The 15117-nt window shown below is 35.9% G+C and overlaps 2 protein-coding genes across 2 annotated transcripts; both read left to right on the top strand.

Annotated features, from left to right (window-relative positions):
* Positions 1-539: 539 nt before the first annotated feature.
* On the top strand, positions 540-1427 carry LOC139873588 (uncharacterized). Its single transcript, XM_071861526.1, has one exon. It carries the CDS (start codon positions 563-565, stop codon positions 1244-1246), a length of 684 nt encoding a protein of 227 aa, XP_071717627.1. The 5' UTR covers positions 540-562; the 3' UTR covers positions 1247-1427.
* A 3108-nt stretch (positions 1428-4535) lies between these two features.
* LOC139870603 (protein LAZY 1-like) lies at positions 4536-14841 on the top strand. Its single transcript, XM_071858384.1, has 5 exons — positions 4536-4541; positions 4634-4700; positions 13715-13998; positions 14420-14654; positions 14756-14841. Exons 1-5 carry the CDS (start codon positions 4536-4538, stop codon positions 14773-14775), a joined length of 612 nt encoding a protein of 203 aa, XP_071714485.1. The 3' UTR covers positions 14776-14841.
* Positions 14842-15117: the final 276 nt, after the last annotated feature.

Here is a 15117-nt window from a genome sequence, read left to right as displayed (position 1 = left end):
TTAACGTTTGAGTCAAACGGTTAGAAACAGCCACGCGTGCTTGACGTCAACATTTTTCTCCGTTTCGACTGTGACTTACGCTGTTTGTGCGTCATGAGTGACTCCGCGTTAGCGAGGCGTCAACAATGCTAAATCATCATCGGTGGTGGTGACGCTGCCGTGCTGCATTAGCCTAAGTGACCTAGTAACGTGAGACTGATCGTCCTAATTGCTCCCCACCTCAATGTAACCTAAAAAATTCCAATACCTTCCTCATAATTTATATTTTATTAATTAATGTCTAATTTTATTTACCAAAAGGCCTTTGGCCTGACGGTATGAGAGGAACCCTTCAATCAAGAGGTTGTGGGTTCAAGCCTCACTTGAGGCAGTGAGAGTGAGATATAAATATTCGTGGTTTCGTGTGTAGTGTAGGCTGCCTTTAAAAAAAAAAAATGTCTAATTTTATTTTTATTTTTATTTTTCCATTTTCCATTTCATCGAAAAAGATAATAATAATCCCATCCTTTATGACCTAGTCAGGCGCAATTCTCATAATAATAGCAACAAAAATATCAACAATATGAAGAAGAAGAAAAACATAGGTAAAGTATACCCTTCATCTTCCTCTACTCCGGTCACCTCACCGGCCGGAGACTCACTTTCCGTTCTAAACCTTTTACCGGCAGCCATTCTTAGCTTAGTTGTCGTCGTTTTATCACTTGAAGACCGTCAAGTTTTGGCTTATTTAATAACCCATTCTACAAAATCCACTACTTTCGATAACAAGAAGAAAAATTTAAGCACTCATAAACCACCAGTTTTTGATTGTTATTGTTTCGATTGTTACACCAGTTATTGGTTCAAATGGGATTCAAGTCCTAACCGTGACTTAATACACCAAGCCATTGAAGCATTTGAAGAAAGCTTGACCAACAATGAACAGTCAAAGAAGAAGAAGAAGAAAGGTGGTAAAAAGAAAGAGAAAATGGGTCATCGCCGTTTAACCGGAAAAGCTTACATTCCGGAAAAGGTTGAACTGTTACCGGAGTATGACGTGGCATTGGTTGAAGGGAAAGATGAAGAGAGTGTAGATGAACATGTTTTGGATGATGACGTGGCGGAGGAGCATTCACCGGAGTTGGCGGAAGTAGTTAAAGATGCGGCGGCGAGTCATAATCATAAAGGGTGGGCCAGAAAAGTGCTGCCGGATGTGATGGGGTTGTTTAATTGGCGTTTATGGAGTCTATGGTGTCCGAATGTGTAGAGATATTTTTAAAAATCTCCATGTTTTTATTTATTTATTTATCAATCAATCAATCATCAATATTAATTAATACTATCTACCCTATGGGCATTGGTCTCTGTTTTGACTTTATGCTGCCGGAGCTGACATTCAGCGGTTATCCGGTAAATATCATAGGTACAGGACAATTTTTGATATAAAATAGAAGATAAATGATAAATGATAATGATAATGATAATGATAATGACTGTTGATAAATGTTGGGGTTATCTTCTTTAAATTAAAATAGAAGACAATGACTGTTGATACATATTGGTGGGTGATTTTGGAAATGAGGGGACAACAAATGAACTTTAGACCAAATTGGATATCACACCCATAAATACAGGAATGCTCTAAACCCGTAGTGATTTGACTGATAAATCAAACACCCAGGTGATAGTAAAAGTTACGGAGTAGAATATAATAAAATGATTTAGTTGGTAATTGGACTAGTGTATATTAAGCACCGTTAAACCCCGTCTCGAGCCGTTGCAAAACTCGTTGCGACGGTCTGGTGATTAGTCCGTTCCGCCTAAAAAAAAACCGTCTAATATGATAGTCAACAGTCAAAATTCGGATCAAAGTTGAACAAAATCAGGTCAAAGTCTCTCAAAATTCAGAAATGCTAGAAAGTCGGTAAAATCGGTAAAATTTGTTGTATTTAGTTTGAATTTTCTGTATTATATTAACGGTGATAGCGATTATGGGTAAAAATTAGTAATTAAAGTTATTAGCTTTAAAATACGTACACATATATACATTTATATACTTATATATTTAAAAGTCAATTTTGGTCAACGTCCGTCTCGACCCCGTCTCGACTTTTTTAGGACTCGACCGTCTCGACCCCGTCTCACGTCTTTTGCAACCTTGATATTAAGTATATGACATTTTAATAAATATGTCTGTTTTGAAGGAAGAATGTCAATAAGTATAACTAATGATTAATACTCGATCAGTCCAAAAATTACAGTATTCTACGAATTTTAGTTGAATTTGAGTTAAGGGGTTTCATATACCTTTTTAGTTTATAGGGTGGTCAAAAACACAGGTATAGCTTGTAGTTGATGAGGACCATACTAGTAATAGTAGGTTTTTTTTTTTTTTTTGAACGTCAAGCTTGCATCAGTCCGGACCGAAGCCTAGTAATAGTAGGTACTATCATAAATTCATAATACATACATTCCATACAGAAACCAACGAAAGTAACACTTGGTAGATTCTATTTTATGGATACAATGTGACACGCACAACCAAATATGCTACAAGAGAGTGAAACAAGTCAATAACCAATTTGAAAACAGTAAACGAATAAGATTTTTTAATGTACAGACCAAGGTTGCAAAAGACGTGAGACGGGGTCGAGACGGTCGGGTCCTAAAAAGGTCGAGACGTTCGAGACGGGGTCGAGACGGGGGTCGAGACGGACGTTGACCAAAGTTGACTTTTAAATATATAAGTATAAAAATGCATATATGTATACATATTTTAAAGCTAAAAAATTTAATTAATTAATTTGTACCCATAATTGCTATCATCGTTAATTTAATACAACAAATTCAAACTAAAACACGATATATTTTACCGATTTTCTGACTTTTTTGAATTTTGACCGACTTTGACCCAATTTTTTTCAACTTTGACCCGAATTTTGTGCGCTGACTGTAATATTAGACGGTTTTCTTCGAGACGGGACGGATTAGTCACCAAACCGTCGAGACGGCTCGAGACGGGGTGTTTTGCAACAGTGGTACAGACTACCTCACTACCAAGAGAAAGGGGTATTTATACTCGGCCTATCCGGTTTATCTCGTGACTATTTCCGACCATTGTCCAAAATATAAATCTGAAACCACTTGTACGGGTATCAGGACTATAACCACTACGCTAGCCAACATGTATTGCTCAAAAATTTCAACTCATATTTTACAAAAAAAAAAAAAAAAAATTCTTGAGTCAAGTTTTTGAAAGTTAATGGGTCATAGTTGCCACTTATAGACAGTTTTTTATAAGAGAGACCAACTCATAATCAAATAGCAATGTAGGTTTTCTAGAAATGAGATGAAAGCAAGGGTTCACTAGGATGTATATCACATATATTCCCAGATCTTGTACAACACACCAACAACTTTAATATTTGGAAACTTGCACACTGGCAACTGGCTATGGTCTCCAAATTAAATGGAGAACGTTTGACTATTCAGTAACCATAGTGTACTAACACTTTCTTTTAGCATTATAACAATTTGTGCAAACAGAAAAGATATTGATGTTAAAGTTTATGAATATCATCTAAATGCAAGTTTGTGTATATACATCTTCCATATGCTACAATTACATTAACAGTTTCTTCATTCATTGTTATCAAGGGCAACGTAATGCACCACGGCTCGATTAGGGACCTCCGCTTTCAAAACTTCTCAATCTAATGTCTCGTGAGAACCAAGTGCCAATTTCCAACATTTTAATCACAGTTAATTTGGTAAAATGAGCCAAACCAAATAATTTGCTTAAGGAGTACTAGTGAAGCAGGTTGAAAATTGCCCCAAGTCATGTTCTAATTATAAGTATAATGACAATGATATCATTATAACACCTAAAATCATCTTATCAAAGATTTAGATCATCATCGTAACAATGCTTTTTTTTTTTTCTTTAATCAATATTGTTTGACCCATTTTCCCATTTCAACCCAAACCCGTCTTGACAGCTTATTTCACCCTTAAGTTGTATGCATTTATTAATTTCATAACCCTGGGCAAAAGTATAGACAATGTCAAGATATTAGGTTGCATGACAATTATGCATAACAGATATTCAGACTTTACTGAATGATCTGAGCCACAAGGATAATAGTGTACTTTAGTTAGCCCTTTTCGCAAATTGCACAAGTCAGTCAACTATGTATAACCTATGAACGGCTAGATAACGCGCATATGCATGTTAAAACAAACACATGCAGAATGTGTAAAAATAGTAAAGCTAAGACCATAACATATTACTACAAGATTGACAATTACATAAATACAATCCTAGCACATGGCAAACAAGTTTACAAGTAGCAATCTTCTTGGTCCAGAAATTATTAATCAAATGGTCAAAAATTTATTTCATCTTTGCACATGTATCCAGCCCCAAAGGTTTGTTATTTTCTTTATGTTCTTGTCCCCTGCCATAATTGGATAACTAAAGATCACAATAAAAGTAAGAACTTTTCATCTTCTTTCCCCATAGCACAGATACTCAGTTCTTTAAAGCCGAACAAATAATGAAGGTAACGTTTTGAACTTTATAGCAATTTTGTAACATTACAAAGCAATTTCAGTGATACATGGTTTCTGTTGACCATCTTCATCTTCATTACAGTTACTAGATTGGATGCAGCTCAAGTTCAGGCAGACGAACAACGAACCAGTAACAGAATATTCCCCAAGTAAGTCATTCATGTACTTTGAGTCACATAATAATTCTGCAAATATGCAACGGAAATACTGTCTGAAATGACATCAAATTCACTAATAATACAATAGGCACGTTTGAATCCATATTCATCTGTCAAGGTTAAAATTGCAGTAGAAATTTGAACAATATTGGTATAAAAATTCATACTGATATAATGAAAACATACTGATGTAACAACCAGTATGTTACAATGACGAATGAGTGTAATAATTGTATGATTGTATCAACAAAAAGTACGGTTCTGAAAACAATAATATTGAGCATCTGTCAATTAGCATTCATCAACAAGCATAACTAATCTCAAATAATTTACTCGAATACACTACGTTTAGAGATACAAATATATAAGAAATGAAACGAGATAAGAAAACTCATCAAGATAACCAATATCTCAAATAATCATATTTTTTTTTTTTTTATCACTAACTCATTTAAATAGAAAAAATTACGCCGTTGGTACAAGGACGAAACTACCCTCACATGCGTGGCACATGTGAGGGGTTAACGTTTAAAAGATGATGACAGTTAATTTGAGGTACCAACCATGTAATTCAAACTAAACTTAGATACCAACGACGCAAAAATTAAACTTCAAGTGCTGTGATGAAAATGGTTACATACCACAGGTACCAACGGCGTAATTTTTTCAATTAATTTACATATTAACTAATAGACAAAAGTTATGAATAGTAATTTACATATTAACTAATAGACAAAAGTTATGAATAGTAACCAGGGGCATTTTCGACTTTTCACCTTTTTTTTTTAATTTTAACTAAATTTCATTTTACCAACATAGCTCCCCACACTTTTAAAAAAAATTCAAATCGACCCCCCAAACAGGGGGTAAAGTGTCAAATAACCATTTTCATAAAAAATCTTAAATAAACTCCACCCAAATATTCAACGGGTCATATCTTCTCGCTCGCAACGAGTTAAATTTTTCCGACACCATCGTTAAACTCGAAATAATTTTAGGAACACAATGTCACTAGCTATACGCAAAACGGACGCTTTTTAAAAAACGCTAAATATTTGGGGTACTTTTCATAAACGTTGATTTTGCGTTAAATTTTTAAAAGTCGACAATTCCATAGCGAAACGCGGAGATGCACATATATTGTTAATTTAAAATAACATTTAAATCTCTCATGGGTTATACCTTTTAGTTCGACTCGAGTTGCGCTTCAACGATGATAGTGTATATATTGCTATATTCTCTATGATTGCATACTTACAAGTTCGTCATTATATATCTTCAGCATATAATACCGAACTTGGGGGACTTGATAGTGCGCATAGCACTACCTTGCGTAATGTACAAGCGTGCTGAAATCCGCAATCCGCACAAGCGTGCTGAAATCCGCAATCAGCACAAGCGTGCTGAAATCCGCGATCCGCGATAATCCGCGATAATCCGCGATCCGCGATCCGCAATCCATGATCCGAGATCCGCAATCCATGATCCGCGATCCGCAAATCCGCGATCCGCGATAATCCGCGATCCGCGATCAGCACACCGCGAATATTTCAGAAACTATAAATAGGGAGCCTGGCCTCTCATTTATGCATTATTGATTCTCTGCTATTTGCTCTGGCCTTTGTAATTTTCACTTGTGACTTTGCCCAAGGAACTTTTACATTGTGTTAAGGTGAATCATGCTAATCAATGATTAAGACCGGGTCGGGGTGGTTGATCACTTGATTGATAAAGTGAAAGACGATCATCAGGGCCCAAAACAAACAACAACACCCCAATCCTCCTCATTGCACTCGATCCTAGATCCAATTCCATGAGGAAGACGGATCTAGGCTCGGTCAATTGGCGCCATCCGTGGGACACAACAACGTACTACGTAATCTCGCTGATTAGAGAATTTTCAATCAGATTTTAATGATTGCGGGCAAATTTTCGCAGCATAGTTCGTGATCTCTTCGGTAATTGAACAAATGTGTCAAATCTGGATCAGATCTGTAAGTCTTCGCCCGTATCATTAGTATCATGGAAGTTAATTGAAAAATGACATGCGATACTTTAATTTATGTGCGAATTTCAAGATGTATTAAAATAAGTCTGTTTCACACCTGACATTATTTTATGTCCACATAATTACTTGATTATACTGCGAAATTGTGAGCACCATGTGATGCTTGACACCTGTTGATTTCTCATGCTATATGTCAATATTTGGCTAAGATTAAGATGAATTCAATTAAGTATTGAATTAAACGCCAACTTGTTATGTACATATTGCGAGGCATATGGTACAACAAGATCCGGTTATGATATTGCCATCGGATATAAAATTTCGTTTGAAGAAATTGTTGCGTATACAGTTAATTGTTATTGCGTTATAGACCTGATTGACAACAACTTCTTCGCAGAATGTCGGTTGATTTACAGCAGCCTTCTGAGATGTGTACTTACGTTTAGAATACTATTTCTAAATCAGCCTTTTTATGGCTTGAAAATAGCTTGATTAAGTAGTTATAATGGGTTGAATTGCAGCTCATCTTTGCTAAAAAAAAAAAAAAAAAAAAAAGAGAATAGTTTGACTTCATAACTTTGCACGCACACTTGGCGTTGCCCAAACGCAGCTCGCATGTGCAATTTGAGGAAATTAGGTGCAATATTATTGCGCATGATTTGTTGATATTTTGAGGTTTTTGCGGCATGAACACACAAAAGTAAGCTGCAATGACATTTACGCTGCCTTAATTGTTGCCTAATATTGGCGTTAACGATAATGAGCGTACTAAGACTTCGCGGTGCCCGGTTGTATAGCCCGAGCATGGTCTTGAAAACAGCTCTTATTTAGCTTTTAAAGATTGCGCAATCAGACTTCGCGGTGCCTGATTGAGGCCCGAGCACGGTCTTGCAAATAGCTCGAATTTCGCTTTGAAACATCGCGTATGCAGACTTCGCGGTGCCCGATTGAGGCCCGAACAAGGTCTTGCAAGTAACCTCGACTTTCGCTTTCAAACAAATGCGTATTCAGTCTTAAAGGTGCCCGATTATGGCCCGAGCATGGTCTTGAAAAACAGCCTAACCATGGCTTTAGAAACGTTACCCACTCAAATTTCGCGTTGCTTATTTGTAACTCGGATGATATCTTGCAACGACGGCTTTGCCCTCTTTGAAAGTACCGATTACTGCATTATGTGCAGTTAATATGTTGCTAGATCAATATTAATAAAGAAGAAGCGATGTTCATGTTTTTTATGACATCGTCACGCGGATTATAATGAAAAAGTAAAAATTGAATTTAATCATCCTAGATTAAATACGTATGACAAAAGTGGTGCATGAAGAAGCATGCCATCAGTGCTACATTTTTTAATTGCAAAAATGATGCTTGGGAAATTGATTTACAGATAGCCATGCATAAATGCTACTTGTAAAAGAACAGCAGAATATTTGGTGAATTTCCACGCTGCTCAAATGGGTTTGCGTGCATAACACGTGTTAAACGCAAGTTTAGTTAACAAGAGAATGCTACTCCACGTGATATCATATTTTTGGATGAATTGTTCATGAGTGTGCATGATGAAGAATATTATTTTAATTCAGGCCATGAGGAGTGTTCTACACGTGCAATAACATTGCGGAGTGTTCTTTTGTGGTTAAAAGCAACACACATATGCGCAACAAATAAAGATAATACACGTGTAACAAAAAGGAAAATACGTGGAGGTGTTTGGTTGCAATATGTGAAAGCACATAATGGGTCGTACACTAGCATAAAAAAATTCGCGGTGTTCGAAATCGCTGAAGTTAGCAAAAAAATTCGCGGTGTTCGAAACCGCTGAAGTTAGCAAAAATTCGCGGTGTTCGAAACCGCTGAAGTTAACAAAAATTCGCGGTGTTCGAAACCGCTGAAGTTAGCAAAAAAATTCGCGGTGTTCGAAACCGCTGAAGTTAGCAAAAATTCGCGGTGTTCGAAACTGCTGAAGTTAACAAAAATTCGCGGTGTTTGAAACCGCTGAAGTTGGCAAAAATGCGCGGTGTTCGAAACCGCTGAAATTAGCAAAAAAATTCCCGGTGTCCGAAACCGATCAAATGAAAGCAAAAGTAAATGAATTCGTGGTTGCATTGCTTAAAACCATGGCTGCAATTATTGATTGATTTTGCACACGATGCATGAGGTCATGAAGGCTAAAACCATATGTTCTTATAATACAAATGCACATTGGCAAGATAGGCTTAAAATATGTCATGTGCTATATGTTATATTAACGTAAGCTTCAATTGACTTGCTTCATATATGCTTCGGGCAAATTTCTCAAGAATAATATACTATTTAAAAAAGCATCAAATCGTGGTCAAATTTTATCAAGTGCGGACGCGTACTTTGATTTTTCAAATGAAAACCACTTGGCGTGTGAAATTACAATGAATGCCTAAGCGTTGAAGAAAGCCCGCTTGGATGAATCACATGAAATTGCATGTGTATGCGAAATGTTGCGAAAGGATTAAATTTCCTAAGTATTTGATCTCGCCATACTTAGATGCTTCGCAATGCTAATTGATTGCCTAAGGATCGATTTGTCGGACTTAGAAGATTCATAATATATAAAAGATTGTTTCGCATAAGTACGTGTTTATTATGTGCACAATAATAAACATGGAAATTGCAAAGGACAAGTCTAGAAATTATGAATATATAACAAAGCGCTATATAAATAAACGTTGCAACATGATTTTTTCTTTGATAAACAAGCGCCGTGCGTTGCACATAACTTCACGAGCAAAGCATATTGTACACTTAGAGTTCGACATCATATACTTTCAGTTTATAATATCGAACTGGGGGGACTTGATAGTGTATATATTGCTATATTCTCTATGATTGCATACTTACAAGTTCGTCATTATATATCTTCAGCATATAATACCAAACTTGGGGGACTTGATAGTGCGCATAGCACTACCTTGCGTAATGTACAAGCGTGCTGAAATCCGCAATCCGCACAAGCGTGCTGAAATCCGCAATCCGCACAAGCGTGCTGAAATCCGCGATCCGCAATAATCCGCGATCCGCGATCCGCAATCCATGATCCGAGATTCGCAATCCATGATCCGCGATCCGTAAATCCTTGATCCGCGATAATCCGCGATCCGCAATCCGCGATCAGCACACCGCGAATATTTCAGAAACTATAAATAGGGAGCTTGGCCTCTCATTTATGCATTATTGATTCTCTGCTATTTGCTCTGGCCTTTATAATTTTCACTTGTGACTTTGCCCAAGGAACTTTTACATTGTGTTAAGGTGAATCATGCTAATCAATGATCAAGACCGGGTCGGGGTGGTTGATCACTTGATTGATAAAGTGAAAGACGATCATCAGGGCCCAAAAGAAACAACAACACCCCAATCCTCCTCATTGCACTCAATCCTAGATCCAATTCCATGAGGAAGACGGATCTAGGCTCGATCAAACGACATCATTGTTAGCCACAACATAATTTTACTAAACGCAATAAAATACATTGAAAACCGAACCCCCGGCGCTAAGCGAGGGTTCGATAACTAGTTATATATAAAAGCAAAAGAATCTATATTAGATATTGAAGAGTTGCATGCTGTGTTGCAAACGGAGGCCGACTCGGCCGAGTAGTCGGCCGACTAGTCAGTTTGGTAAATAATCCGTCCCGTTTCACCTAAAAGGTGTCTAATTAGTCAGTCAACGCTATAATGTTAGGTCTAAGTAAGTCAAAGTTGGCCTGAGTCGGATCTGCGTTGGTCGAAATCAAGGTTGGTCGAAGTTGAGTCAATATTTTAGTAATATTTTATATATCATATTACTAAAAGTCAATATTGGTCAACATCTAATTAGTCCCCGGCTCGAAATCCCGACCGACTCGTCTCCATCTTTAGAGTTTTCCAACTTTGGTGACATGTACATTAGCGAATCTACCTTGAAGCACTTGGGGTCACGGGACACCACTATTTTAAAATTTTTATACAGAAAATACTATTTAAACTGTATAGGACACCACTAAATTTAACTACAGAACCCCATATATTTTTCGAATTTATAGTTTTTCCTTTAAATTGTATAGAATACCACTAACTTTAACTACTCTGACCACATATATTTTTCGGATTTGTAGTCTTCTTAAGGTAAACGACCACTAAAACAACATTAAAATATTATTAGTACTAGAAAAAGTTCGGAACCCCATTGAGTTCTGATTCACAAATCGCCACTTTACATTATAGTACAAGTATACAAGTATGAATATTAACCAAAGCCTAACCATACTTGAATGGGTTAAGGCTCACAAACAGTATAACTTAATCATATACAGACCATTAAGAATATAAACAATGGACCAAAAAAGTGTTTACAGACTAACCATCACTTGATAAATGAGCAGGAAGCTCGTGTTCCTGTCTTACGGTACAACCATCACTTGACAACCTACAACACGCTTCTAAACCAATCAATTATGCCAAGGCTTGAAGCAACACACAATATCGTAAATCATTTGCATGCATAGAGACTGCACGAGCGGATCAAGAGCATACAAACGAAGAATCAGCCGCTGATGCTTTTTCTGAAGTTTTTTCATGGAATCCTTGCAATAGGGACTCTTTCGACAGAACCTGTCACTACTGAACCAGTGACACCAACATTTTGCATACCGGTTCTAAACAATGAACTGAAACTCAACGATCATGAGTTGGCAAAGGTTCTAGTGTAGGTTTTTCGTATGCCCGAGAGACGTATTTAATTAATGTGGCTGATATGTTATGATCCAAGTCGGGTCATACCCAATAACAAGCTTACCGACACCTTAAACGTATTTGATCTTAACTATTGGATCATTAAACGAATATGCGACACTTGGATTTTAGAAAATCGGGTTTCTAAAATATTATCACTTGAGATAAATTTTTTTGGACAATTTATATATTAAGGATTTGATTATTTATATGTATAAATAATTATGTTTTGTTATACTTTATAAATTGGTTTATAAAGTACAAGTAACCTATATTTATAACTAGAACTTTAATAACAAGTTTTATATAAAATGTAACAAGTTTTATATAAATTATACTTATTATTTAAATGATACAAGAATGCAGATTTTGGGACTCCTAGGTGACATCCCATGCTTGCTTGGTTACTTGTAAACAATATATTCCTTAAGGCATGCAAGACTCTCTTTAACCAAGGGATTCCTTGACTCAAGTGAGTGAGAAAACAAGCAATACACTAAAAAAAACTGCAGTTTTTCTGATGAAAACATAGCTGCTGGCTGTGGCAGTTTAGAGGGAAAAAGAGAGTGTTTTTGCATGGTAATCTTGTTAGTCAAGTGTCTAAAATCCTAACCAAACAAAGGAAGGTGTTGGTGCATCAAAAGCTTGGGGTATTACACGCTCGAGGCTTCAAGTTAGAAGCTTTCTTGCCTTCATCTTCATCATCATCTTGCACATTTGTAAACTACCCTCAACTAGCTTGAGGAGGTATTATCTCTAAACCCACTCTTAATTTGTAAGTATGTTTCACAACTTGATCCTATTTGGGATTTAACTTTAAATGGTTAAAGATTTACAAGTTTTAAAATGGTAATTTATACGCTTCCGCAAATATTATTTCTTGAATGATTATAAGTATTATGGAACTTGTTAAATCCCAATAATAGTATCTAGAGCCGAAGTTGTTGAAATATGCTTCGAGTTGGTTATTAAACCCACTATAATTTTGCATTCTATGAACATGCATGAAGTAGAATGTAAAATTTTTGGTTTTGAGTGGTTTGTCATTTTGGCCAAAATCACTTGTGATTCTGCATTCTGTGTTGCCGATCACTTGTGATTCTGTGTTGCCGATCACTTGTGATTCTGTGTTGCAGATCACTTGTGATTCTGTGTTTCCAATCACTTGTGATTCTGTATTGCCTATCACTTATGTTGATGATGTTCACAATCTAAGCCTTGACCTTGTGTTTGGTTGCATGTTTGGTTGATTTAATATTTATTCATTTGGTATGTAATAATATTATTTTGGTTATGTAATTTATTTTATATTTGGTATGTAAAATAGATTAGGTTGTAATTTTACTTTTTTAGACAAAATGTATTAGGATATATTTTGTAAAAAGATGAAGATGATGAAGACTTGAAGAACACAAGAAGAAGCATTTGGTTGCAAGATTAAGTGGGAGATTTAAAATCTCCTACTTTGTGTTATAACCCCTTATCCGGTGGCATTTGTTTTCGGCTAAACAGATGTCTACCAAAATGGCTTGATTGTGAACATATTTGTTTTGCATGCATGGTTGTTTATTGTATGATTGTGGATTGTATGTTTGTATGCTACAAGTTAATCACACAAGTTAACAACAAGCAAAACGACAATTTAATTGGTTAAATTAAAAATGGCTAAAAGGACATTAATAAACGGTTATTAAGAACATGATTAGGATCATATATATAAAATGGTTTATAGACATGAAAATGGATTTCAAATGAACCATAATGGTGTATGGCATAAAAGTTTTCTCAAACTAGAATTAATGAAAACTTAAAATCCCTTATTAACAAGGCAAACAAGTTAAACGCCATCCTTTTGTGCAACACTTAAAAATATTAGGGAACTCACAATGGGATAAAGGTCACCTAACCGTTATGAGCAAACTAATATGATTAAGGTGAATTTCGCATGCTTGTGGGATAAAGGTCACCTAACCACTTGTATGTTAAGTTTACACGTTTACACAAGTAGGACGACTTGATTTGGAAATCATGAACTTAGGGTCACCGAAGCATGAGGAACAAATAGGCGTTGATGGGATAAATATGCCATGCAAAAGGATTGCATGATCCCATAACTTAGAAGTTGCAAAAGGATTGCAATTTTCATATAATGACTACCTAGCTAAATCAAATGACGGGATAAAGGTCACCTAACCGAAATTTGGTTTACCGTTGGATTCTAAAATTTAATAAATATTAATTGGATTTAAAGGGTATGAATCGGTTGTTTGTCCGCTCCAGGATTATCTACTTGGTACTATGATTCGATTGCCAGAAACTGCGACGAAAAAGAAGGAACACAGAACAACACTAGGAGAGTTGTTCGAAAGAACAACAATCGTAAAAGAAATTGATGAGGCTAAAAGAAACAAGCGTGAAAGTGAAAAGAAATACGAAACTGAAAACTCAACAGTTCGCTCGATGATAAAAATATTAAAAGGAAAAACGCTTTATTCTTCCTCTCGACACCACACAACGGAGAAGAAATCTCACAAGGTATGTGTATTCAATCCAAGGTTGGTCGGGGACGCTTCGAACATTTACCAACGTTGACTTTTAGTAATAAAATAAATTAAACATACATATATTATACATAAATATATCTGACATAAAACATATATATTTTAAACATTGATATATGATATAGAATCTAATCATATGAAAATATAAAATTTTCTTTACATAACTTTGACTTTGGTCGACTCGGACCCGACTCAGCCCAACTTTGACCCAAAATTTTAGCCTTGACCAATTTAATTCATTTTTGGACAAATCGGGACGGGACAAACCGACATGTCAGCGGACTTTTACAACAGTTATTTGAATGTTTGTATGGATAAACCACTGATAAAAAACACTTTATATTATTAGTTAAGTTGAGTTAAGTAACATCTAATTAAGTGGGGCATACGTACAGATTCTACGATTGCTACACAGGAAAGTTCACCCTGAAGGCCTGCTAGTTGCACCTAAGTCCGAAATCCACTCCAACGAGGAGTATCAAAAAAGAAACCGAACGTCATCTGATTACATCACGCTAATTCCTATGCCGCAAGCTTCTAAAAATTGTGCCGAGTGCATTAACAAAGAATGTTGTCGTTCGAGTGATTCAGATGGAAACAAAGAATGCTGGATTAAATCAGACGCAGAGTGTAAGTATGCAAACATACACTATGATGTGCAAGTGCAACCTTGAAAACTCGTATATATGTTATCCATACGAACCTCATTATTGTTATTTCATGTGTTGTAGACCTGGTGCTGGAACTCTAGATGGAAATTAAAAATACTGATATGATTGAATTTGGGATGGAAGAAGCATGTTATGCTATGTTATCGTGTGAAATCTAAAAGCATTGAATATTTATGATTTTTGTTTCATACCAATTATGTGATAAAATAAAATGGCACTTTGTAATCCAATGCATGAGACATGCATAAACTTAATTAGCTTGTATGCCTTAAAAAATTTCTGTAGTATGATCGTTACACTAGTTCTTGTCTCTTAAACATTGTTTTATGTCAACGGTCTGATAATGTGGTCAAGGTGACCATCGAAATGTGGGATATGCGTATGTGTTTTTTATCATTCATCATTTTCTTTTGTTGGAGATA

This window comes from Rutidosis leptorrhynchoides, chromosome 10 (assembly GCF_046630445.1).
Source record: "Rutidosis leptorrhynchoides isolate AG116_Rl617_1_P2 chromosome 10, CSIRO_AGI_Rlap_v1, whole genome shotgun sequence".
NCBI classification, from domain to species: domain Eukaryota; kingdom Viridiplantae; phylum Streptophyta; class Magnoliopsida; order Asterales; family Asteraceae; genus Rutidosis; species Rutidosis leptorrhynchoides.
Note: the sequence above shows the minus strand (reverse complement) of the source record. Positions and strands in the feature narration are given on the sequence as shown.

What these genes read in the sequence shown, in the direction of transcription:
- LOC139870603 (XM_071858384.1), top strand. An exon ending in AGTAACAGAATATTCCCCAA is followed by an intron (nt 4,701 to 13,714) that starts GTAAGTCATTCA and finishes TTGGATTTAAAG; the next exon opens with GGTATGAATCGGTTGTTTGT. An exon ending in CGGAGAAGAAATCTCACAAG is followed by an intron (nt 13,999 to 14,419) that starts GTATGTGTATTC and finishes GCATACGTACAG; the next exon opens with ATTCTACGATTGCTACACAG.
- LOC139873588 (XM_071861526.1), top strand. Translation starts at nt 563, where the DNA reads ATGAAGAAGAAGAAAAACATAGGTAAAGTATACCCTTCATCTTCCTCT.